At 46.5% G+C, this 24,575-nt stretch overlaps 1 protein-coding gene across 6 annotated transcripts in view; it reads right to left on the bottom strand.

The window, feature by feature from the left end:
* Nucleotides 1-24,575, bottom strand: part of dmtf1 (cyclin D binding myb-like transcription factor 1) — a 75,026-nt gene that overhangs the window by 32,000 nt on the left and 18,451 nt on the right. For 5 of the 6 annotated variants that reach the window (XM_078419424.1, XM_078419423.1, XM_078419422.1 and 2 more), the window contains 9 exons: nt 20,499-20,656; nt 20,380-20,412; nt 18,412-18,521; nt 12,620-12,848; nt 11,799-11,950; nt 10,002-10,223; nt 9,188-9,276; nt 5,473-5,622; nt 3,855-3,984 (listed from right to left, as the gene is read on the bottom strand). In XM_078419424.1, coding sequence (XP_078275550.1) covers nt 3,855-3,984; nt 5,473-5,622; nt 9,188-9,276; nt 10,002-10,223; nt 11,799-11,950; nt 12,620-12,848; nt 18,412-18,521; nt 20,380-20,412; nt 20,499-20,656 — 1,273 coding nt within the window. The remainder of the gene's footprint in view (nt 1-3,854; nt 3,985-5,472; nt 5,623-9,187; nt 9,277-10,001; nt 10,224-11,798; nt 11,951-12,619; nt 12,849-18,411; nt 18,522-20,379; nt 20,413-20,498; nt 20,657-24,575) is intronic. The other variant, XM_078419425.1, reaches the window with a different exon arrangement.

Genomic DNA, 24,575 nt, shown 5'->3' with positions numbered 1-24,575 from the left:
TTTCCTGCCTTCTCGCCATAACCTCTGATACCTATACTAATCAAGAATCTATCTCTGCCTTAAAAATAACCACTGACTTGGCCGCCACTGCTTTCTGTGGCAAATAATTCCAGATTCACTACCCTCGGACTAAAGAAATTTCTACTCATCGCCTTCCTAAAAGAACGTCCTTTAATTCTGAAGCTATGACCTCTATCTAGTCCTAGACTCTCCCACTAGTGGAAACATCCTCTCCACGTCCACTCTATCCAAGTCAGAGTCACACAGTACAGAAACGGGCCCTTCAGCCCCACTAGTCCATGCTGACCAAGTTGCCCATCTATACTTAGAAACATAGAAAATAGGTGCAGGAGTAGGCCATTCGGCCCTTCGAGCCTGCACCGCCATTCAATATGATCATGGCTGATCATCCAGCTCAGTAGCCTGTACCTGCCTTCTCTCCATACCCCCTGATCCCTTTAGCAAAAAGGGCCACATCTAACTCCCTCTTAAATATAGCCAATGAACTGGCCTCAACTACCTTCTGTGGCAGAGAATTCCACAGAATCACCACTCTCTGTGTGAAGAAATGTTTTCTCATCTCGGTCCTAAAAGACTTCCCCCTTATCCTTAAGCTGTGACCCCTGGTTCTGGACTCCCCCAACATCGGGAACAATCTTCCCGCATCTAGCCTCTCCAACCCCTTAAGAATTTTATATGTTTCTATAAGATCCCCCCTCAGTCTTCTAAATTCCAGCGAGTACAAGCCCAGTCTATCCAGTCTTTCCTCATATGAAAGTCCCACCATCCCAGGGATCAATCTGGTGAACCTTCTCTGTACTCCCTCTAAGGCAAGAACGTCTTTCCTCAGGTTAGGAGACCAAAACTGCACACAATACTCCAGGTGCGATCTCACCAAGGCCCTGTACAACTGCAGCAGAACCTCCCTGCTCCTAAACTCAAATCCTCTTGCTATGAATGCCAACATACCATTCGCTTTCTTCACTGCCTGCTGCACCTGCATGCTTGCTTTCAATGACTTATCCCACATCTCTCAAATATTCCTATCCATGTACTTGTTGAAATGCATTTTAAATGTTATAGCACCTGCCTCAACCACCTCCTCTGGCAGCTCGTTCAATACACTCACTAACCTCTGGAAAATGTTGCTTCTCTCACCATAAACCTATGTCCTCTGGTCCTTGAAATGTTCCCTGGAACGTCAGATTGTGGGGAAACATGATAGAAGTATGTAAAACTGAGGGGGCAAAGTTTAAAGGAGATGAGAGGCAGTTTTTTTTAAATAGTGGTGGGTGCCTGGAATGGGATGCTGGGGGTATGAGCAGATACACGACCCACTTGGATGTTTAGTTTGGTTTAGTTGAGATACAGCGCGGAAACAGGCCCTTCAGCCCATCGAGTCCGCACCAACCAGCGATCCCCGCACATTAATACTATCCTACACACTCGGGACAATTTACACGTATACCAAGCCAAGTAACCCACAAACCAGTATGTCTTTAGAATGTGGGAGGAAACCGAAGATCTCTGACAAAACCCATGGGGAGAACGTACAAAGTCAGTTCAGACAGCACCCGTAGTCAGGATCGATCCTGGGTCTACTGGCACTGTAAGGCAGCAACTCTACCGCTGCACCATCGTGCTGCCCTGGATTGTGGGCTGAAGGGCCTGTTCCTGTGCTTTTTATAAGATATGTTCATAAGTGTTAGGAGCATAATTAGGCCATTCAGCCCATTGTGTGTTGGTTTCTTGAGTACGGGTGTCAGGGGTTACGGGGAGAAGGCAGAAGTAAGTGGTGGAAAGGCCATGATTGAATGGCAGAGTAGACCTGATGGGCTGAATGGCCTTATTCCACTCCTATCACTTATGAACATTCAATCATGACTGATCTATCTCTCCCTCCTGCCTTCTCCCCATAACCCCTGACACCCGTACTAATCAACAATCTATCTCTGGCCTCCACAGCCTTCTGTGGCAATGAATTCCACAGATTCACCGCCCTCTGACCAAATATGTTGTGGGAGAAGCAAAGGAATAATTTGCTAGTATGTCTCTATGTGTACTGTCATAAGTTGTAGAACGTATTCAGAATGAACATTAAGATAGCTACAGTAAATCCACTGCACAATTATTTTTTGTGTGGAAATCGGATGACACAGAGATAGATACAGTAATGTTTGTACGGCGTTTACATGCTCTTCCTGTGACTGGGTTTTCTCTGGTTTCCTTGCACACTCCAAAGACGTGTGGGTTTGAAGGTTAATTGGCTACTGTAAATGATAAATGTGTGTAGAATAGTGCTCGTGGGCAGGGTGCTGGACTCGGTGGGACAAAGGGGCTATTTCCGCGCTGCAGACAAGAGAATGTGGAGGGAGAAACTCGTGGGAAAATAGAGTCATTGAGTGATAGAGAGAATGCTGGAGGGAAAAAAAGGGAAAAGTGCTGGAGGAACTCGGCAGGTTGAGCAGTATCCGTGGAGGGAAGGGAATGGTTAGTATTTTGGGTCAGGACTGTTTGCAAATGCAAAGCGTGTGATGGTGTGAGTGGTGGTGATTATTCAGCAATTGCAATTGAGGAAAATAGAGTCACAGAGTGATATAGCGTGGAAACAGGCCCTCCGGCCCAACAATGTCCCAGCTACACCAGCCCCACCTGCCTGCCATATCCCAGGTTTGGCCCATATCCCTCCAAACCTGTCCTGTCCATGTACCTGTCTAACTGTTTCTTAAACGTTGGGATAGTCCCAGCCTCAACTACCTCCTCTGGCAGCTCGTTCCATACACCCACCACCCTCTGTGTGAAAAACACTTGCCCATACAATTATTTACAAAGCAGTCATACTATGAAATCTACTGAAGATCTTGTACTTGATTACACAAGCTCAAGGTGACATTTTGGCATACAAAATACCAGCTGACCCCCTAAAAAATTGATGTTAATATTTCAAAATGCATAGAACAGTACAGCTCAGGAATAGGCCCTTCAGTCCATAATGTCAATGCCGAACATGATGCCAAGATCAACTCTCATCTGCCTGCACATGATCCATACCCCTCCAGAATCCCCTGGTTCTGGACTTCCCCAACATTGGGAACATTTGTCCTGCATCCCAATGTTGGGGAAGTCCTGAACCAGGGGACACAGTCTAAGAATAAAGGGGAGGCCATTTAAAACTGAGGTGAGAAGAAACATTTTCACCCAGGGAGTTGTGGAATTCTCTGCCACAGAGGGCAGAGTTAGATAGAGCTCTCGGGGCTCGTGGAATCAAGGGATATGGGGAGAAGGCAGGCACAGGTTACTGATTGTAGATGGTCACAATGAATGACGGTGCTGGCTCGAAGGGCCAAATGGCCTCCTGCACCTATTTTCTATGTTTCTATTCCCTGCATATATCCCTACACAACTGGGACTTGATAATGGCACCAAACTGGCAGCTGTGTACTGTCTGTGTGCTGCTGTACACACTTGCACTATGTCTGAGATGCTTATGTAATATGTACAGTGATACTTGTACTGAACTGTATACAAAAATGAATCTCACTATACCTCAGTACATGTGACTCTCTAAAAGCCTCAAACGCCCCTATCTTCCTCCTCCACCACCACCTCTGGCAGCGTGTTCCAGGCCCCCACCACCCCTATTTGTGTACAATAATCTTGCCCCCTGCATCTCCTTTAAACCAGGTACACACCACTGAAACAAAACAGCTTGCCCCAACATCTTTACACGTTTTCCCTCTAGTCTTTGTGGGGGCCAGGTTCTGACTGTCTATCCTCATCACAAGTGAATGCAGATCAGAGTTGGTGGCAGAGGCTGTGTGCATTTAATCACACATGCAGTCACGATTCCTTACCAGTCAGTGTTGATAATGGCAAAACCGAATCATTGTCAATGTCGTCTGACTGAATGAAGCTGTGGTCCGAGGAAACGATGAGTGTTGTTTCTTCATCAATATCTGCGTCGATGGAGGGAGATACCAGAGCCTGCCGAATGGGAAGCAAATACAACAGTACAGTACAGTACCACACGACGGGCCCAAATGTACACAGAGTGCTGGAGTAACTCAGCAGGTCAGGCAGCATCTGTGGGGAACATGGATAGGTGACGTTTCAGAGTGCTGGAGTAACTCAGCGGGTCAGGCAGCATCTGTGGAGAACATGGATAGGTGACATTTCACAGAGTGCTGGAGTAACTCAGCGGGTCGGACAGCATCTGTGGAGAACATGGTTAAGTGACGTTTCAGATCTGGACCCGAAATGTCACCCATCCTTTTTCCCCAGAGTTGCTGCCTGAGTTACTCCATCTTCGCTATACACAAGTATCTAGAGTTCTTTTCTACACAAGGACAGGCCCTTCAGCCAAGGTGCTGAACATGATGCCAAGACCAACTCTTATCACCCTTCACACAATCCCTATCCAAAACAGTCACTGAGATGCTCCCAATGTATCTGCTTCATCCACCACTCCCAGGTTCCTGGCACTCAGCACCCTCTGTGTAAAGTTGGGATACGTTACTTTATACAGCGTCGGCCCCAGTTAGATGGGACTGCCCCCTCAATTCCCCTACTCTGGGCAAGAGACTCTGTATCTACCTGATCTATTCCTCATGATTTTATACACCTCCATAAGATTACCCCTCATCCTCCTACACTCCAGGGAATAGAGCCTCAGCCGACTCAACCCCTCCTTATAGCTCACACCCTCGAGTACTGGCAACATCCTTGTAAATCTTCTCTGCACCCTTTCCAATGTAACAACATATTTCTATAACATGGTGCCCAGGACTGAACACAATACTCTAAGCTCAGCCTCACTAACGTCTTATACAACTGCAGCATGACCTCCCAACTTCTATACTCAATACTCTGGCTGATAAAGGCCAATCAGCCAAAAGCCTTTTTGACCACCCTATCTACCAGTGACGCCACCTTCAAGGAACTATGTATTAACTACAGCTGAATCACTAAACACATGAACTTTAGACTGTGCAGATTCAGCGCGGAAACAGGCCCTTTGGCCCACCGCGAGCTGCAATCACTCCGTACACTTGCACTATCCTACCCTCGAGGGACAATTTAGTTTTACCGAAGCCAATTAACGTGCAAACCTGTACGTCTTTGGAGTGGGAATGGAAACTGGAGCACCCGGAGAAAACCTACACGATCATGGGAAGAACGTACGTAGTCAGGATCAACGCCGGGTCTCTGGTGCTGTGAGGCAGCAACTCTACAGCCAATTATCTTGCACTGAACGTTATTCCCTTTAACCTGTATCCATACAATGTGGACGGCTCTATTGCATAGTCTTTCCGCTGACTGGTTAGCACGTAACTAAAGCTTTTCACTGTACCTCGGTACCCGTGACAAAGTAAACTAAACTAAACTTGCAGAAAACACATGACGACACGTAATGGTGGTCACTTTACCTCGGGTGATATTTCTGAGCCGTAAGGCGCGTAAGGCCAGACTTACCGAGAGGGTGTGGACGATAATCTGTTCAGGGGAGGGTGGTGAGGTGAGTGTGACAGCTGGACTTGTGGTCAGTGTGAGGGGAAGGCTTGGACTCGAGCTGGTCTGAATCAGGTAGGTTCCAGGTGTTCCCGTGGGCTGCAGTCGGAAAGACTACGTACACAAGCAGAAAAAAGAACCTTCACTCAAATAATTATTCAAATCATTTACGATCATTTATTTAATTTAGTTTGGGAACAAAGTCCGAGCCTCCCCATCCCGTTTCTACAGCTCAGGCCATCGAGTCCTGGCAACATCCTTGTAAATCATCTTAGTTTAGTTTAGAGATACAACGCAGAAACAGGCCCTTCGGCCCACTGAGTCCGTGCAGACCAGCGATCCCCGCACACTAAACACTATCCTACACACACTAGGGTCAATTTACATTTATACCAAACCCATTTACCTACAAACCTGCACGTCTTTGGAGTGTGGGGGGAAACCAAAGCACCCGAAGAAAACCCACGCAGGTCACAGGGAGAACGTACAAACTCTGTACAGACAGCACCCGTAGTCAGGATCGAACCTGGGTCTCTGGCGCTGTGAGGCAGCAGCTCTACTGCTGTGGCACTGTGCCATCCTGAAGTTATCCAGCATTACTTACTAAACACATTGTTACAGACATTCCCTGACTTATGTAAGGGTTACCACCCGCGGACCTTTGCTCAAGTCGGATGTTATGCAAGTTGGAAATAGAAGTGGTACTGTGCACACCTGAATTACTGTTCACCCTCGTTACTGTCCTCTTGTCCTACATCGCCTATCGGTTGAGCTACAGGCTGGGATTTTCTTCCTTGCAGTGCAGGGGATGAGGGTTATATCTTACAGGTGAATAAGATCATGAGGGGAATAAATGGGGTGCGTGGACAAATCCTTTATCCAGGGTAGGGGAATCAAGAACCAGAGGACAGAGGAGAGGTGAGAGGATAAAGATTAATAGAAACCTGAGGGACATTTTTTTCACTCAGAGTGGTGGTAGGTGTATGGAATGAGCTGCCAGAGGAGATAGTTAATGTAAGGTTTAAAGGGATATCGGCCAAATGGATGCAAATGGGACAAGCTGAGGTGGGGCAGCTTGGTCAGCATAGACAAGTTGGGATGAAGAGCCTGTTTCCGTGCTGTGTGACTACCACAGGATTGCATTTGAGAATAAACCTCACTGTCCTGCTGAGGGCGGTCATCTCAGTTAAAATCAGCCATCTCTGCTACAACTTGGATCTTAGTATAATCATTTAACTTTATTTTGATAGTGGTCTCCTACGAAACCAGATTTATCCACAAGATCAGTTGTATTGGGCGATTCTTGAGAGAGATCAGAATTCATCATGATCATAGAAACATAGACATAGAAAATAGGTGCAGAAGTAGGCCATTCGGCCCTTCGAGCCTGTACGCACCGCCATTCAATATGATCATGGCTGATCATCCAGCTCAGTAGCCTGTACCTGCCTTCTCTCCATACCCCCTGATCCCCTTAGCAAAAAGGGCCACATCTAACTCCCTCTTAAATATAGCCAATGAACTGGCCTCAACCACCTTCTGTGGCAGAGAATTCCACAGACTCACCACTCTCTGTGTGAAGAAATGTTTTCTCATCTCGGTCCTAAAAGACTTCCCCCTTATCCTTAAGCTGTGACCCCTGGTTCTGGACTCCCCCAACATCGGGAACAATCTTCCCGCATCTAGCCTCTCCAACCCCTTAAGAATTTTATATGTTTCTATAAGATCCCCCCTCAGTCTTCTAAATTCCAGCGAGTACAAGCCCAGTCTATCCAGTCTTTCCTCATATGAAAGTCCCGCCATCCCAGGGATCAATCTGGTGAATCTTCTCTGTACTCCCTCTAGGGCAAGAACGTCTTTCCTCAGGTTAGGAGACCAAAACTGCACACAATACTCCAGGTGCGGTCTCACCAAGGCCCTGTACAACTGCAGCAGAACCTCCCTGCTCCTAAACTCAAATCCTCTTGCTATGAATGCCAACATACCATTCGCTTTCTTCACTGCCTGCTGCACCTGCATGCTTGCTTTCAATGATTGGTGCACCATGACACCCAGGTCACGTTGCATCTCCCCTTCTCCCAATCGGTCACCATTCAGGTAATACTCTGCTTTCCTGTTCTTGCCGCCAAAGTGGATCACATTTATCCACATTATATTGCATCTGCCATGCATTTGCCCACTCGCCTAATCTATCCAAGTCACTCCGCAGCCTCCTAGCATCCTCCTCGCAGCTAACACTGCCACCCAGCTTCGTGTCATCCGCAAACTTAGAGATGTTGCATTCAGTTCCCTCGTCCAAATCATTAATATACACTGTAAATAACTGGGGTCCCAGCACTGAGCCTTGCGGTACCCCACTAGTCACTGCCTGCCATTCCGAAAAGGACCCGTTTATTCCTACTCTTTGCTTCCTGTCCGCCAACCAATTTTCTATCCACCTCAACACTGAACCCTCAATACCGTGTGCTTTAGGTTTGTACACCAATCTCCTATGTGGGACCTTGTCGAAGGCCTTCTGAAAGTCCAGATATAACACATCGACTGGTTCTCCCTTATCCACTCTACTAGTTACATCCTCGAAAAATTCTATAAGATTCGTCAGACATGATTTGCCTTTGGTAAATCCATGCTGACTTTGTCCGATGATTTCACCACTTTCCAAATGTGATGCTATCACATCTTTAATAACTGACTCTAGCATTTTCCCCACTACCGATGTTAGGCTAACTGGTCTATAAAGAACTACTCCAGAATCTAAAGAGTTTTGAAAAATTATCACTAATGCATCCACTATTTCTGAGGCTAATTCCTTAAGCACTCTGGGATGCAGCCTATCTGGCCCTGGGGATTTATCTGCCTTTAATCCATTTAATTTACCTAACACCACTTCCCGACTAACCTGGATTTCCCTCAGTTCCTCCATCTCATTAGACCACCGGTCCCCCGCTATTTCCGGCAGACGGTTTATGTCTTCCTTAGTGAAGACAGAACCAAAGTATTTGTTCAATTGGTCTGCCATCTCCTTGTTCCCTATGATCAATTCACCTGTTTCCGATTGCAAGGGACCTACATTTGTCTTAACTAATCTTTTTCTCTTGACATATCTATAAAAGCTTTTGCAGTCAGTTTTTATGTTCCTTGCCAGTTTTCCCTCATAATCTATTTTCCCTTTCCTAATTAAGCCCTTTGTCCTCCTCTGCTGGACTCTGAATTTCTCCCAGTGGTATGCTACTTTTTCTGGCTAATCTGTATGCTTCATCTTTTGTTTTAATACTATCCTTGATTTCCCTTGTTCGCCACGGATGCACTACCTTTCCTGGTTTGTTCTTTTGCCAAACTGGGATGAACACTTGTTGTAGTTAATCCATGCGACCTTTAAATGCCTTCCATTGCATGTCCACCGTCAACCCTTTCAGCATCAATCGCCAGTCTATCTTGGACAATTCACGCCTCATACCCTCAAAGTTATCTTTCTTTAAGTTCAGAACACTTGTTTCTGTATTGACTTTGTCACTCTCCATCCTAATGAAGAACTCTACCATATTATGATCACTCTTGCCCAAGGGGCCTCGCACAACAAGACTGCTAACTAACTCTTCCTCATTACTCAATACCCAGTCTAGAATGGCCTGTTCATTATAATTGGTCATTATAATTGCAGATGATTTATCATACTTACGGGTAGGAATTCAAACCTCTGCAGCGTCCCAGTATTGAGAGTGATTGTTTCACAGTCTGTATTGGTGCCGCACGACTCGCCTGTTGCTGCTGAAAAAGTCATGTCATTGTTCTACTCTGTTCAAACAAACCCAACCCAACCCAGACCAACGAACCCAACCCAGACCGACGAACCCAACCCAGACTGACGAACCCAACCCAGACTGACGAACCCAACCCAGACTGACGAACCCAACCCAACCCAACCCAGACTGACGAACCCAACCCAACCCAACCCAGACCAACGAACCCAACCCAGACTGACGAACCCAACCCAACCCAGACTGACGAACCCAACCCAGCCCAACCCAACCCAGACCGACGAACCCAACCCAACCCAGACTGACGAACCCAGACCAACCCACCCCAACCCAGACCGACGAACTCAACCCAACCCAGACCGACAAACCCAGCCAAACCTAACCCAGACCAACCCACCTCAACCCAGACCAACCCACCTCAACCCAGACAAACAAACCCAACCCAGACCAACAAACCCAACCCAACCCAACCCAGACCATCAAACCCAGCCCAACCCAACCCAGACCAACAAACCCAGCCCAACCCAACCCAAACCAACAAACCCAACCCAACCCAAACCAACAAACCCAACCCAACCCAACCCAGACCAACAAACCCAGCCCAATCCAACCCAAACCAACAAACCCAACCCAAACCAACAAACCCAACCCAACCCAGACCAACAAACCCAACCCAACCCCACCCAGACCAATCCCACAAACACAACCCAACCCAGACCAATAAACCGGACCTACCGAGATGTGTGATCTGTACTGGGATCTGCAGCGCTGCCACGGGACTGCTGGGCATGCTGCTGGTCTCCTCTATCTGTGTCAGGCGAACGCGCAGCTGCTGCATGGCTGCGGGGTTGTTGTGGCGCGAGGCCGCCCCGGTCTGCGCGTCACACAGCTGGTGCATGGTGGCATGCGGCGGCTGCTTCAGGCTCTCCACCAGCTGCCGTAGACTCTCCACCAGTTCTGTAACGGCAGCAATGCTAGTGTCATCGCGGCGGGTAGTACTGTGTCCGCCCTGGCTGCTGAGTCAGGCTCTTATTACCAACACGACTGTCTGGACGTTGATAAACTTTACTCGCATTTCTAATACAGGTCCACCACCAATTTTCCGGCACCTCCTTTAATCCGGACAGAATCATGAGAGTGGGCTTGCGTGTCCCCCCCAGGAAGTCCCCCCCCCACAGTGTGTCCCCCAGGCCGGGTGAGGCGGCCGATCTCCACCTCATTGGGGCTTCCGCGGCGGGTCGGCGGTTGGAATCTGCCCCCTGCTGCCGGGGCTCTGGAACTCCGGCCCTAAAATTGCCCGCATATCTCTGCCATTTCTCTGAGAATGCTGGAAGAATATCGGGAAGCAAAGACATGACATCAGTTCATAAGTGATAGGAGTAGATTTAGGCCATTCAGCCCATTGAGTCTGCGCCACCATTCAATCATGGCTGATTTATTTTCCCTCTCAACCCCGTTTTCCTGCCTTTACAAGTGTTGCCTGGTCTGCTGAGTATGAATGAACACATCATTTCATAATCAAACCAACAATTATTACAGGCATGACAATATCCTGGCTACAAAGAAAAAAACATTTACCTCTTCCTATTTGATTCATTAGACTTTGATTTCCCTCCACAGCTGAAGCAACACAATTTATCACAAAACACATCATATAGAGAGGGATAAAATGCTGGACACACAAGGAACTGCAGATGCTGGAATCTTGAGTAAAACACAAACTGCTGGAGGAACTCAGCGGGTCAGGCAGCATCTGTGGAGGAAAATGGACGAACGCTGTCTGGAGACATCCAACCCAAAATGTCGCCTGCCCAATCCCTCTACAGATGCTGCCTGACCCGCTGAGTTCAATCCAGCACTCTGTTAAATGCTGTGGACATAAGAGACTGCAGATGCTGGAGCAAGAAAGAAAATGGTAGAGTAACTCAGTGGGTCAGGCAGCCTCTGTGGAGAACATTGCTTGGTGATGTTTTGCGTCAGTACTCTTCTCCAGAATGATTATAGTGTGTTAGAGAGGGTGTGGGGTTGCAGGGGGAAGAAAGCTGGAAGAGTGGAGAGAGGGGACATAATGTGGTGAGTGATAGGTGGAGATAGGTGAGGGAGGGAAGGATTGATAAACAGATGGTCGGACAAAGGCCAGAGGTGAAAAGACAAAAGGTGTGAGATCATCATAGAAGAGGTGAGAATTGTGAAAGCAGAGGAAGGAACGTACAGTAGGTGGAAACAAGGAGTTGCATATACAATGACAGAGACAGAGTGCTGGAGTAACTCAGTGGGTCAGGCAGCATCTGTGGAGAACATGGATAAGTGACGTTTCACAGAGTGCTGGAGTAACTCAGCGGGTCAGGCAGCATCTGTGGAGAACATGGATAGGTGACGTTTCACAGAGTGCTGGAGTAACTCAGCGGGTCAGGCAGCATCTGTGGAGAACATGGATAGGTGATGTTCCACAGAGTGCGTGACCGGCCGAGTTCCTCCAGCATGTTGGTCAGTTCCCTGAGATTGGAGCATTATCTGCTGCTGTGTCCATACCTGCGAAGGTCAGGTCTTTGTGGTTGGTTACTTGTCGCTTGATGGTCCACCATTTACTTCTCAGCCACTGTGGGGATCGGACACTGCTCCATCCCTCCGCCATGATGTCCCAGTTAATCTCACTCTCATCCTCGGCGTTCAGCTCCGCTATTCTACACCAAGGCAATTAAAAGATAGAAACATAGAATATAGAAAAATAGTAGGAGTAGGCCATCGGCCCTGTGAGCCAGCACCGCCATTCAATATGATCCTGGCTGATCATCCACAATCAGTACCCCGTTCCTGCTTTCTCCCCATATCCCTTGATTCCGTTAGCCCTAAGAGCTAAATCTAACTCTCTCTTGAAAACAGGTCATGTTTGATCCTAGAAGCATTTCGTAGAAGCATGTCACGATGCATATTTGCCTCTAACGAACCAGAAAACTGCTTGTGTACGAAAGGAACTGCAGATGCTGGTGTAAACCGAAGTTAGACACAAAAAGCTGGAGTAATTCAGCGGGTCAGGAAGCATCTGTGGAGAACATGGATAGGTGACGCTTCAGAGTGCTGGAGTAACTCAGCGGGCCAGGCAGCATCTGTGGAGAACATGGATAGGTGACGTTTCACAGAGTGCTGGAGTAACTCAGCGGGTCAGGCAGCATCTGTGGAGAACATGGATAGGTGACGTTTCGGGTTGGGAGCTTTCTTTAGACTGATAGGTGATGTATCAGGTGACGTCACCTATTCCTTTTCTCCAGAGATGCTGCCTGACCCGCTGAGTTACTCCAGCACTTTGTGTCTTTCTTTTGTAGACCAGCACCTGCAGCGCCCTGTGTATCTACCTGAGAATGAGGTTCATCTCATCGTCCTTGCTCCACTCCGTCCCGCCACTCTGCTTCCAGTTGAGGTAATTGAGCCACTTGGAGCGACACTGCTTCTCGGATCGTGTCCCCACTCGCTCTGCCACCGCGGCCCACGACACCCCTTGCGTGACGATATCCCCAGGGTCCGTGGCCGTCAGCTCATGGACCACCTCAGCCAGCCGCCTCTCCTCCTCCCCCGTCCATTTCCCTGGGAAAGGAGGGGCGAGCAAATTAGCTTCATCTTTATTATTGGCACCTGTACTACCGAGGTACAGTGAAAGGCATGGCTTTGCATGCTATCCAAACACACACATAATACTGTACATAAATACAATCAGGTGAAACTCAAGTACAATAGGTAGAGCAAAGGGGAAGATACAGAGTGCAGAATCTAGTTTAATTTCATGTATCTTGTGTGTTATGACTGTTGGCAGACCAATTTCCCTCCTGGGATAAATAAAGTTCTATCGTAACAGAGTGCAGAACATAGTTCTCAGCATTGTAGCGCATCAGTTCCACAGACAAAGTCCAATGTCCACAATGGGGTAGAGGTGAATCGGACAGTACCCTAGCTTATGGAAGGGCCGTTCAGACTGAAGGAAGGTGCCAACTGAAAACATCACCTATCCATGTTTGCATTTTTGCTCTTTAACGCTGTAACACTATACTCTACACTCTGGTATTTGTCTCTGTGCACTACCTGTTGTACTTGTGTGTGGCTTCATTGTACTCATGTACAGTACTATTTGGCTGGATAGCACACAAACAAAGGGTTTTCACTGCATCTCAGTACACACACAATACTAAACCAATACTGATGCAGGAGCAGAGACATGAGAAATCACGACCATTCACAAACAGAATGATACTCAAAGGAGTACAGAATAGAAACTGCAAATATGAGGAAAGGTGACTCTACTTTAAAATTTGTAAAGAATCATATCAGAACTATAGTAGTATATAGATTAAATTACATTAAAGTTTGTACTTGTGTAACTGAAATAAACCAATTACTTGGAATTAAGCTAGATCAATATCACACACTAGGAATTTTAAGCTAAAATATTAAATTACCTTTTATTTCGAAACAGCAATTTTTCATCAATACTAATTACTAATACAATAGTAATTTACACATAACTGTGCACACACAGAGCAAGGTATTTCCTGAGTGAGAGAGTTCTCACGGTCACATATTTTAGATCTTGTAACCAAAGAGAATTTAAAGTAATTGAGAAACTTCTTCTAAATAGAAATCTGGAAGCTGCTGTTAGCTTTAAGTGTGAAGACAAGCATTTGTCTTTCATTTTTAATGGGGTGATATGGTGGTAGACCTACTGCCTCACAGCACCAGAGACCCAGGTTCCATCCCGACTACGGGTGCTGTAGGTATAGTGGTAGACCTACTGCCTCACAGCACCAGAGACACAGGTTCCATCCCGACTACGGGTGCTGTAGGTATAGTGGTAGACCTCCTGCCTCACAGCACCAGAGACACAGGTTCCATCCCGACTACGGGTGCTGTAGGTATAGTGGTAGACCTACTGCCTCACAGCACCAGAGACCCAGGTTCCATCCCGACTACGGGTGCTGTAGGTATAGTGGTAGACCTACTGCCTCACAGCACCAGAGACACAGGTTCCATCCCGACTACGGGTGCTGTAGGTATAGTGGTAGACCTACTGCCTCACAGCACCAGAGACACAGGTTCCATCCCGACTACGGGTGCTGTAGGTACAGAATTTGTACTTTCTCCCCGTGACCTGCGTGGGTTTTCTACGAGATCTTCGGTTTCCTCGCACACTCCAAAGACGTACAGGTTTGTAGGTTAATTGGCTTGGAATAAAACAAAAGTCGATTGTCGCTAGTGTGTGTAGGATAGCGTTAGTGTGCGGGGATCGCTGGTCGGCACGGACTCAGTGGGCCGAAGGGCCTGTTTCCACGCAGTATCACAAAACTAAACTAATAGTCAATCTATCTAACCTGTGTTGGAGAATGCATGCCTTTCTTCCTGAACTTTTTCCACTCTTTTAGAAAGTAATGCTTTAAACATTCAGTTTAATCCCAAAAACGCAATTATGCTGGACTTGAAAGTTCTCCCATAATCATTTTGAAACAGTTTTCTGAACATTTTTAAACTGTGCTGGGAAGAATCTGTGTCCAATGCTACTGTGGTCATGATGTACAAAATATCAATTAGCCAGTAAGACAGCATGTTCAGGAACAAAACAGCCTGCATTGAAATGTGAACATATCACTTGGATAAATGGAACAAGTGTTGCAAGAGAGGTTACAGTGAAAAAAAGTCTTCATTAATAGTTTGTACTTTACTTTAGAGTTTGAAGATACAGTGCAGAAACAGGCCCTTCAGCCCACTGAGACTAGCGATCCCCGCACACCAACACTATCCTACACACACGAGGGCCAAGTTACATTTATACCAAGCCAATTAACCTACATAACTATACGTCTTTGGGATGTGGGAGAAAAAACGGAGCACCTGGAGAAAACCCACGTAGGTCACGGGGAGAACGTACAAACTCCATACATACAGCACCCGTAGTCAGGATGGAACCCGGGTCTCTGGCGCTGTGAGGCAGCAGCTCTACCCGCTGCACCACCGTACTGCCCCATTTCTGAGGCAGTAACTTTTGATTATTATGTTCCAAGTATTTATTTTTAAAACACACCATTCTTTATGATCTATCACAGCAGGAGAGTCTCAAGAGCAGCAGGTTGGCTGGTGACAACAACGGCAGGCTAATTCAAAGAGTCAGAGTCAAACAGCACTTGACTTCTCTCACTTCAAGTAACCCTTGCTTTCCCTCGCTCTCCATCCCTCCCCATCCCAGTTTTCTGACTAGTTTGACTGTCCTCCTGATTTAATTTTATCTCTGTATGCCACGTTGTCACCTTCCCTTAGCTAACAACGATCTATTCTACATTTTCAATAGACAATTGGTGCAGGAGTAGGCCATTCAGCCCTTCGAGCCAGCACCGCCATTCAATGCGATCATGGCTGATCACTCTCAATCAGTACCCCGTTCCTGCCTTCTCCCCATACCCCCTCACTCTGCTTTCCTTAAGAGCTCTATCCAGCTCTCTCTTGAAAGCATCCAATGAACTGGCCTCCACTGCCTTCTGAGGCAGAGAATTCCACACCTTCACCACTCTCTGACTGAAAAAGTTCTTCCTCATCTCCGTTCTAAATGGCCTACCCCTTATTCTTAAACTGTGCCCCTTGTTCTGGACTCCCCCAACATTGGGAACATGTTTCCTGCCTCTAATGTGTCCAATCCCCTAATTATCTTATATGTTTCAATAAGATCCCCCCTCATCCTTCTAAATTCCAGTGTATACAAGCCTAATTGCTCCAGCCTTTCAACATACGACAGTCCCGCCATTCCGGGAATTAACCTAGTGAACCTACGCTGCACGCCCTCAATAGCAAGAATATCCTTCCTCAAATTTGGAGACCAAAACTGCACACAGTACTCCAGGTGCAGTCTCACCAGGGCCCGGTACAACTGTAGAAGGACCTCTTTGCTCCTATACTCAACTCCTCTTGTTACGAAGGCCAACATTCCATTGGCTTTCTTCACTGCCTGCTGTACCTGCATGCTTCCTTTCAGTGACTGATGCACTAGGACACCCAGATCTCGTTGAACATCCCCTCTTCCTAACTTGAGTCTTCGTCCCCCGATATCTTGTTTTCACACCTTACCCTTCCATATCTGTGTCTCCCTCCCCCCTGACTCTCAGTCTGAAGGGTCTCGACCTCAAACATCATCTCCAGAGATGCTGCCTGTCCCGCTGAGTTACTCCAGCATTTTGTGTCTATGTTCGGTGTAAACCAGCATCTGCAGTTCCTTCTTACAGGTTTGGACCAACACTGCACAGAAGCAGACCCTCGTCTATGCCGACCGAGATGCCCCATCTAAGCTACTCACATTTGCCTGAGCTTGGCCCATATTCCTCTAAATTTTCCTATGAATGTACCTGTCCAAGCCCCGTATAATGTCGCTAAAGTCCCTGCCTCAACTACCTCCTCCAGCAGCTCATTCCATGCACCCATCACCCTCTGTGTGAAAAAGTTCTCTCTCAGAATCCTATTAAATCTTTCCCCTCTCACCTTAAGCCTATGTTCTCTGATTCTTGATTACACACCACCCTGGCCACGCTCTCATCTTGCTGCTACCATCAGGAAGAAGGTACAGGAGCCTGAAAACCGTGACCTCCAGGTTCAAGAATAATATGTCCTTTTTAATAATATATTCCTTTATTCGTCCCACACCGGGGAAATTTACAGAACACCATCAGGCTCTTGAACGCTGCACAACACTGACCTCAGCAACTGTGATCTTCTACGGACTGTGTCTTTGGTTGTACAATAGACTTTGGGTTTGTTTTATCATGGTTATCTAATATTACTATTATTCATTTCTTGTATCATTGATATATATATTTATCTGTCTGTAATTGCATTTACAGGCCTGTTAAGCTCCCTTCCATTGACTCCATCTACACCTCACGCTGCCTCGGCAAGGCCAGCAGCATAATCAAGGACCAGTCTCACCCCGGCCACTCCCTCTTCTCCCCTCTCCCATCAAGCAAGAGGTACAGAAGTGTGAAAACGCACACCTCCAGATTCATGGACAGTTTCTTCCCAGCTGTTATCAGGCAACTGAACCGTCCTACCACAACCAGAGAGCAGTGCTGAACTACTATCCACCTCATTGGTGACCCTCGGACTATCTTTAATCGGACTTTATTGGACTTTATCTTGCACTAAATGTTATTCCCTCCATCATGTATCTGCACACTGTGGACGGCTTGATTGTAATAATGCATAGTCTTTCCGCTGACTGGATAGCACGCTACAAACTAAAGCTTTTCACAGTACCTTGGTACACATGACATTAATAAGCCAAGCTTTAAATGTAACTTAAACCACTCCAAACGTGATAATAAACTAATTTATACTGCAGGGGTAAGAATTTGTCAGTACAAATGACAAAAGCTCTCTTCCTTGTAAGTTTTAAGCTTCTTAAAATGGAGTTGGTATTAAGCATGTGTAAAAAGCAGAAACATTTACTGATTTGAACATTGGAATTTAATGTAATATAAAATGCACACTGCTGTAGAGTGTTAGCCACACGCATAAGTTAGAAGCCTTGTATTTTAGTAAAGTTACAGAATTACAGAATGAAGTTTAGGCCCGATATCTGAGGAAGGATGTGCTGGCTCTGGAGAGGGTCCAGAGGAGGTTTACAAGAATGATCCCAGGAATTTGTGAGTTAACATATGATGAGCGTTTATCGGTACTGGGCCTGTACTCGCTGGAGTTTAGCAGGATGAGAGGCGACCTCATTGATATTTACAGAATAGTGAGCGGCCTGGATAGAGTGGATGTGGAGAGGATGTTTCCACTAGTGGGAGAGTCTAGGACCAGAGGGCACAGCCTCAGAATTAAAGGATGTTCCTTTAGAAAGGAGATGAAGAGAAATGTCTTTAGTCAGAGGCTGGTGAATCTGTGGGATTCATTGCCACAGACGGCTGTGGAGGCCAAGGCAATGGATATATTTAAGGCGGAGATTGACTGACAGATTCTTGATTAGTGCAGGTGTCAGGGATTATGGGGAGGAGGCAGGAGAATGGGGTTGAGAGGGAGAGATAGATCAGCCATGATTGAATGGCGGAGTAGACCTGATGGGCCGAATGGCCTAATTCTGCTCCTAGAACCTATGAACATGAATAGAATAGAACGTTACCAGTTTTGCAGGTGTCCTTCATCAGTCTGCAGCGGTCTTTTACAGAGGAAGCACTTCTCCCCAGAGCAGCCCCTATAGTTGCCCAGTCATTGCCGTGCTTGGATCGCAACCTAAACGGTAGCCAAAGCACAGCAGAAACGTCTCAGTCACAGAGTCATTCATCGAGCCGTAGCCTCAAAATAAAAGGACTGCCTCAAGGAAGGAGATGAGGAGGAATTTCTTTAGTCAGAGGGTGATGAATCTGTGGAACTCATTGCCACAGACGGCTGTGGAGGGTATTTTTACAGTGGAGACTGATAGATTCTTGATCACTACAGGAGAAGACAGGGGTATTTTTAAGGCAGACATAGATTCTTGATTAGTACTGGTGTCAGGGGTTAAGGGGAGAAGGCAGGAGAATGGGGTTCAGAGGAGAAGATAGATCGAATGCCATGATCGAATGGTGGCGTAGACGTGATGGGCCGAATGGCCTAATTCTGCTTCTATGACTTATGAACATGTCATAGAGCTCTACAATAATAAGACATAGGAGCAAAATTAGGCCATTCTGTGTCTTCCTAACAATCATCATGCTCTTGAACACTGCCTGGCTCACTAAACTGCAAACCATGGACTGTCTTTAAAACATACCAACAGAATTAGGCCATTCGGCCCATCAAGTCGACTCCGCCATTCAATCGTGGCCGATCTATTTTTCCCTCTCAAGACTATTCTCCTACCTTCTCCCTGTAACTTTTGACACCCGGACTAATCAAGAAACCGCCTGGTCCACGCCGACTGTTGGCTTATTGGGCTAGTCCCATTTGCCTGCGCTTGGCCCATATCCTAAACAGTGCCTATCCATACATCTGTCCAAATGGCTTTCAAAAGTCTTATCTGCTTCTGTAGCTTTGCCTGGCAGTTTGTTCCAAATGCGGACAACCCTCCGAGTGAAAAGGTCGCCCCTGACGACCCTCTTAAATCTCTCACCCGTCCACACTAGTTGTGTTATCCCACTTTCTCCTCCATTCCCTACACACTAGGAGGTAATTTACAGAGGGCCGATTAACCTACAAACCCACGTCTTTGGTACGTGTGAGGAAACCGGAGCACCCGGAGGAAACCCACCCGGTCACAGGAAGAACGTGCAGACTCCGCACACACACACACACAGAGACAGCAACTCTACCCACTGTGCTTCCACTATTCTCTCCTGATATTATCTGACCGGATATTAAGAACACTGAAGGCTGTAAAGATATTTAGCTACTATACTGCAGATGCTGGTTTAAACCAAAGAAAGACACAAAAAGCTGGAACAACTCAGGTAGCATCTCTGGAGAAAAAGAATCGGTGACTTTTCGGGTTGAGACCCTTTTTTGCATATCTTTCATTCATTTGTTCTATATCTCTTGTTTCTATACCATAGCCTATATCTCTTGTTTCTATACCATAGCCTATATCTCTTGTTTCTATACCACAGCCTATATCTCTTGTTTCTATACCACAGCCTATATCTCTTGTTTCTATACCATAGCCTATATCTCTTGTTTCTATACCACAGCCTATATCTCTTGTTTCTATACCATAGCCTATATCTCTTGTTTCTATACCATAGCCTATATCTCTTGTTTCTATACCACAGCCTATATCTCTTGTTTCTATACCATAGCCTATATCTCTTGTTTCTATACCATAGCCTATATCTCTTGTTTCTATACCATAGCCTATATCTCTTGTTTCTATACCATAGCCTATATCTCTTGTTTCCCCTTTCCCCTGACTCAGTCTGAAGAAGGTTCTCGACCCAAAACGTCACCCATTCCTCTTCTCCAGAGATGTTGGCTGACCCGCTGATTTACTCCAGCCGTTTGAGCCTATCTTTAGCGACTATAGGTAGGCAGCGAGACGATCGTGAGAATAGTAAAGATGAAATTGAGATGAAAATTGAAAAAAACTATACAGAACAATAAATCAGAAAATACCTACTCTTTAAGCTTTTCAATTTCCTGTGGCGTGTACCTGGTAAAAAGAACAATTGAAAACTGTGAAGCAATTTTTGTCAATATTCTTTCAATTTGTAATAAATGATATAATATGTTTCCTACTTCCCCACGTGGTTTCTGTTGTCATACATGCGTAGCACCCTTCTGTAGACCGCAAACAGCGGCCGATTAAGACCGCGTGCTATTGTTCGATAGAAATCTTTCCTTTCGTCTTTCGACATTTCAAATATGACTTCTGTGGCATCGCTCAGTCCGTGAATCTTTGAGAGAAAACAGGCAAAATATTACATTGGAATTTTAATCCATTGCACCGTCCAAAAGCCACGACAGGGCGGCACGGTGGCGCAGCGGGTAGAGCTGCTGCCTCAGAGACCCGGGTTCTATCCTGACTACGGGTGCTGTCTGTACGGAGTTTGTACGTTCTCTCCGTGACCTGCGTGGGTTTTCTCCGGGTGTTCCTGTTTCCATCTACACTCCACAGATGTGCAGGTTTGTAGGTTGATTCGCTTCTTTAAATTATCCCTGGTGTGTAGGACAGTGTTAGTGTGCGGGGATCGCTGGTCGGTGTGGAGGCGGTGGGCTGAAGGGCCTGTTTCCACACTGTATCTCTAAAATCTAAAGTCAGTCATGTTATACAACAGACAATTTTCCTTTTCAGAACAAGTTTTGTTCACGCTGTGCTTCTTACATTAAAAGGATCTTCAAGGGAAACAGGCCCTATGACCCAGAGCCCAGGCCAACCACCGATCACCCATTCACACTAGTTCTGTTATCCCACTTTCTCATCCACTTTAGTTTTGTTTAGTTTATTGTCATTTATACCGAGGTACAGTGAAAAGCTTTTTCGTTGCATGCTATCCAGTCAGCAGATATACTATACATGATTAGAATCAAGCCGTCCGTCCACAGTGCACTGATGTGTTGCAGTTGAGGTTTAAGAGTGGAGTGATTGTAATGAATGATTGCAGATACATGAGCAATTTAGAGAGGGCCAATTAACCTAGAAACCCACACGTCTTTGGAGTGTGGGAGGAAACCAGAGCCACCTGGAGATTGGGCACTGTTAATCAGTCTGTAAAGGTCGGGAAGTTGGAGAGAGGACGACCATTGGCTGAAAGTAAGTACCTGCTAATAGTGGTAGGAACGGCAGTTTAAAAAGAGCGCCAATAGGGCACTGTTAATCAGTCTGTAAAGGTCGGGAAGTTGGAGAGAGGACCACCATTGGCTGTAAGTGAATGGGAATTACAGTGTAATAAGTCAGTCAGAAGAGAATATGTGGATTGGTTGATCATTTAAGTGAGAAGTCTGGTAAATTGGACAATCAGGCAATTTAATTGGTGATATAAGCAAGGCTTGCAAAAGGGTGCAGCGCCCAGTGAGGAAAGTGCCCAGTGAGGAAAGTGCCCAGTGAGGAAAGTGCCCAGTGAGGAAAGTGCGAGTCTTTGGCTGCGAGTTTTCGGCGAGGAGGCTGAGGTGAGGAGGCTGAGGTGAGGAGGATACAATTGTTTTAAGCCTGAACTGTTTATAGACACAAGGTAATGGCGGAAAAGTTGGTGCAGTGTGTTTCCTGCAGGATGTGGGAAGATAGGGACGTCGCTGGAGCTTCTGGGAGCTACACCTGCAAGAACTGTGTCCAGGTGCAGCTCCTGAATGGACGTGTGGTGGAGTTGGAGAGGCAGTTGGATGACCTCGGGGCCATCCGGGAATGCGAGTTTTCTGGACAGGACCTACTGTGAGGCTGTCACGCCAAGGGTCCAGGTCGAGCGAAGGTGGGAGACTGTTTCAGGGGGGAGTGGATGTGGACTACAGGAGACCCCAGTGGCTGTGCCTATTGCAAATAGGTATACCCTCTTGGGAACTGTCGGGGCAGAAGACGTTTCCGTCAGTCAGGAAGAGCCGTAGTGGTGGGTGACTCCATCGTCCGAGGGACGGACAGAAGATTCTGTGGCAGCAGGAGGGACTTGAGGATGGTCTGTTGCCTCCCTGGTGCCAGGGTTCAGCACATCACGGACCGGCTTCAGAAAATCCTAGTGAGGGAAGGCGATCAACCTGAAGTCGTTGTGCACGTGGGCACGAATGACATCGGGCGGAAGAGGAAGGAGGTGCTACAGCGGGAGTTTAGAGAGTTAGGAAAAAGACTGAGAAGTAGGACGTCGAAGGTGGTTATCTCTGGACTGCTACCGGTACCTCGTGCTGGTGAGGCCAGGAACAGAGAGATAGAGGGTATGAATTTATGGCTGAGGGGCTGGTGCAGAGAGCAGGGATTTAGATTTTTGGACCACTGGGATCTCTTCTGGGCTAGGGGTGACTTGTACAAAAGGGACGGGTTACATCTTAACAGCAGGGGGACAAACATTCTGGCAGGCAGGTTTGCTAGTGCGACACCTGTGGCTTTAAACTAAGTAGTGGGGGGGAGGGGTTAACAAATTGTGAATATGAAGATGAGGTTAAAGGGAATACAGGAGATATTGCAGAAGACTCTCGGAAGAATGGGAACAGAAGTTCTAGAGGGGAAAAGAGATTAAGGGCAGGGGAGGTAAATACAGAAGTTAAAGTGTTGTACTTAAATGCGCGTAGTATAAAAAATAAAGTGGATGAGCTTGAGGCTCAGTTAGTCATGGGCAAGTATGATGTTGTAGGGATCACTGAGACATGGCTACAAGAGGACCAGGGCTGGGAACTGAATATTCAGGGTTACACAACGTATAAAAAAGACAGACAGGTGGGCAGAGGGGGTGGGGTTGCTCTGCTGGTAAGGAATGATATTCATTCCCTTGCAAGGGGTGACATAGAATCAGGAGATGTTGAATCAGTATGGGTAGAGATGAGAAATTGTAAGGGTAAAAAGACCCTAATGGGAGTTATCTATAGGCCCCCAAACAGTAGCCTCGACATAGGGTGCAAGTTGAATCAGGAGATAAAATTGGCGTGTCACAAATGTAATGCTACGGTGGTTATGGGAGATTTCAACATGCAGGTAGACTGGGAAAATCAGGTTGGAAATGGACCCCAGGAAAGGGAGTTTGTAGAGTGCCTTCGAGATGGATTCTTAGAACAGCTTGTACTGGAGCCTACCAGGGAGAAGGCATTTCTGGATTTAGTGTTGTGTAATGATCCTGATCTGATAAGGGGACTAGAGGTAAAAGAGCCATTAGGAGGCAGTGATCACAACATGATAAGTTTTACTCTGCAAATGGAAAGGCAGAAGGGAAAATCGGAAGTGTCCGTATTACAGTATACGCAAAGGGGATTACAGAGGCATGAGGCAGGAGCTGGCCAAAATTGACTGGAAGGAGGCCCTAGCAGGGAAGACGGTAGAACAGCAATGGCAGATATTCCTGGGAATAATGCAGAGGTTGCAGGATCAATTTATCCCAAAGAGGCGGAAAGACTCTAAGGGGAGTAAGAGACACCTGTGGCTGACAAGGGAAGTCAAGGACAGCATAAAAATTAAGGAGAGGAAGTATAACATAGCAAAGAAGAGTGGGAAGACAGAGGATTGGGACTCTTTTAAAGAGCAACAAAAGTTAACTAAAAAGGCAATACGGGGAGAAAAGATGAGGTACGAGGGTAAACTAGCCAATAATATAAAGGAGGATAGCAAAAGTTTTTTTAGGTACGTGAAGAGGAAAAAAATAGTCAAGGCAAATGTGGGTCCCTTGAAGACAGAAGCAGGGGAATTTATTATGGGGAACAAAGAAATGGCAGACGAGTTAAACCGTTACTTTGGATCTGTCTTCACTAAGGAAGATACACACAATCTCCCAAATGTTCTAGGGGCCGGAGAACCTAGGGTGATGGAGGAACTGAAGGAAATCCACATTAGGCAGGAAATGGTTTTGGGTAGACTGATGGGACTGAAGGCTGATAAATCCCCAGGGCCTGATGGTCTGCATCCCAGGGTACTTAAGGAGGTGGCTGTAGAAATAGTGGAAGCATTGGAGATCATTTTTCAATGTTCTATAGATTCAGGATCAGTTCCTGTGGATTGGAGGATAGCAAATGTTATCCCACTTTTTAAGAAAGGAGGGAGAGAGAAAACGGGTAATTATAGACCAGTTAGTCTGACATCAGTGGTGGGGAAGATGCTGGAGTCAATTATAAAAGACGAAATTGGTGAGCATTTGGATAGCAGTAACAGGATCATTCCGAGTCAGCATGGATTTACGAAGGGCAAAT

The sequence above is a fragment of the Rhinoraja longicauda genome, chromosome 23 (assembly GCF_053455715.1).
Source record: "Rhinoraja longicauda isolate Sanriku21f chromosome 23, sRhiLon1.1, whole genome shotgun sequence".
In the NCBI taxonomy this organism is placed as follows: Eukaryota; Metazoa; Chordata; class Chondrichthyes; order Rajiformes; family Arhynchobatidae; genus Rhinoraja; species Rhinoraja longicauda.
This window is presented reverse-complemented; position numbering and strand designations above follow the sequence as displayed.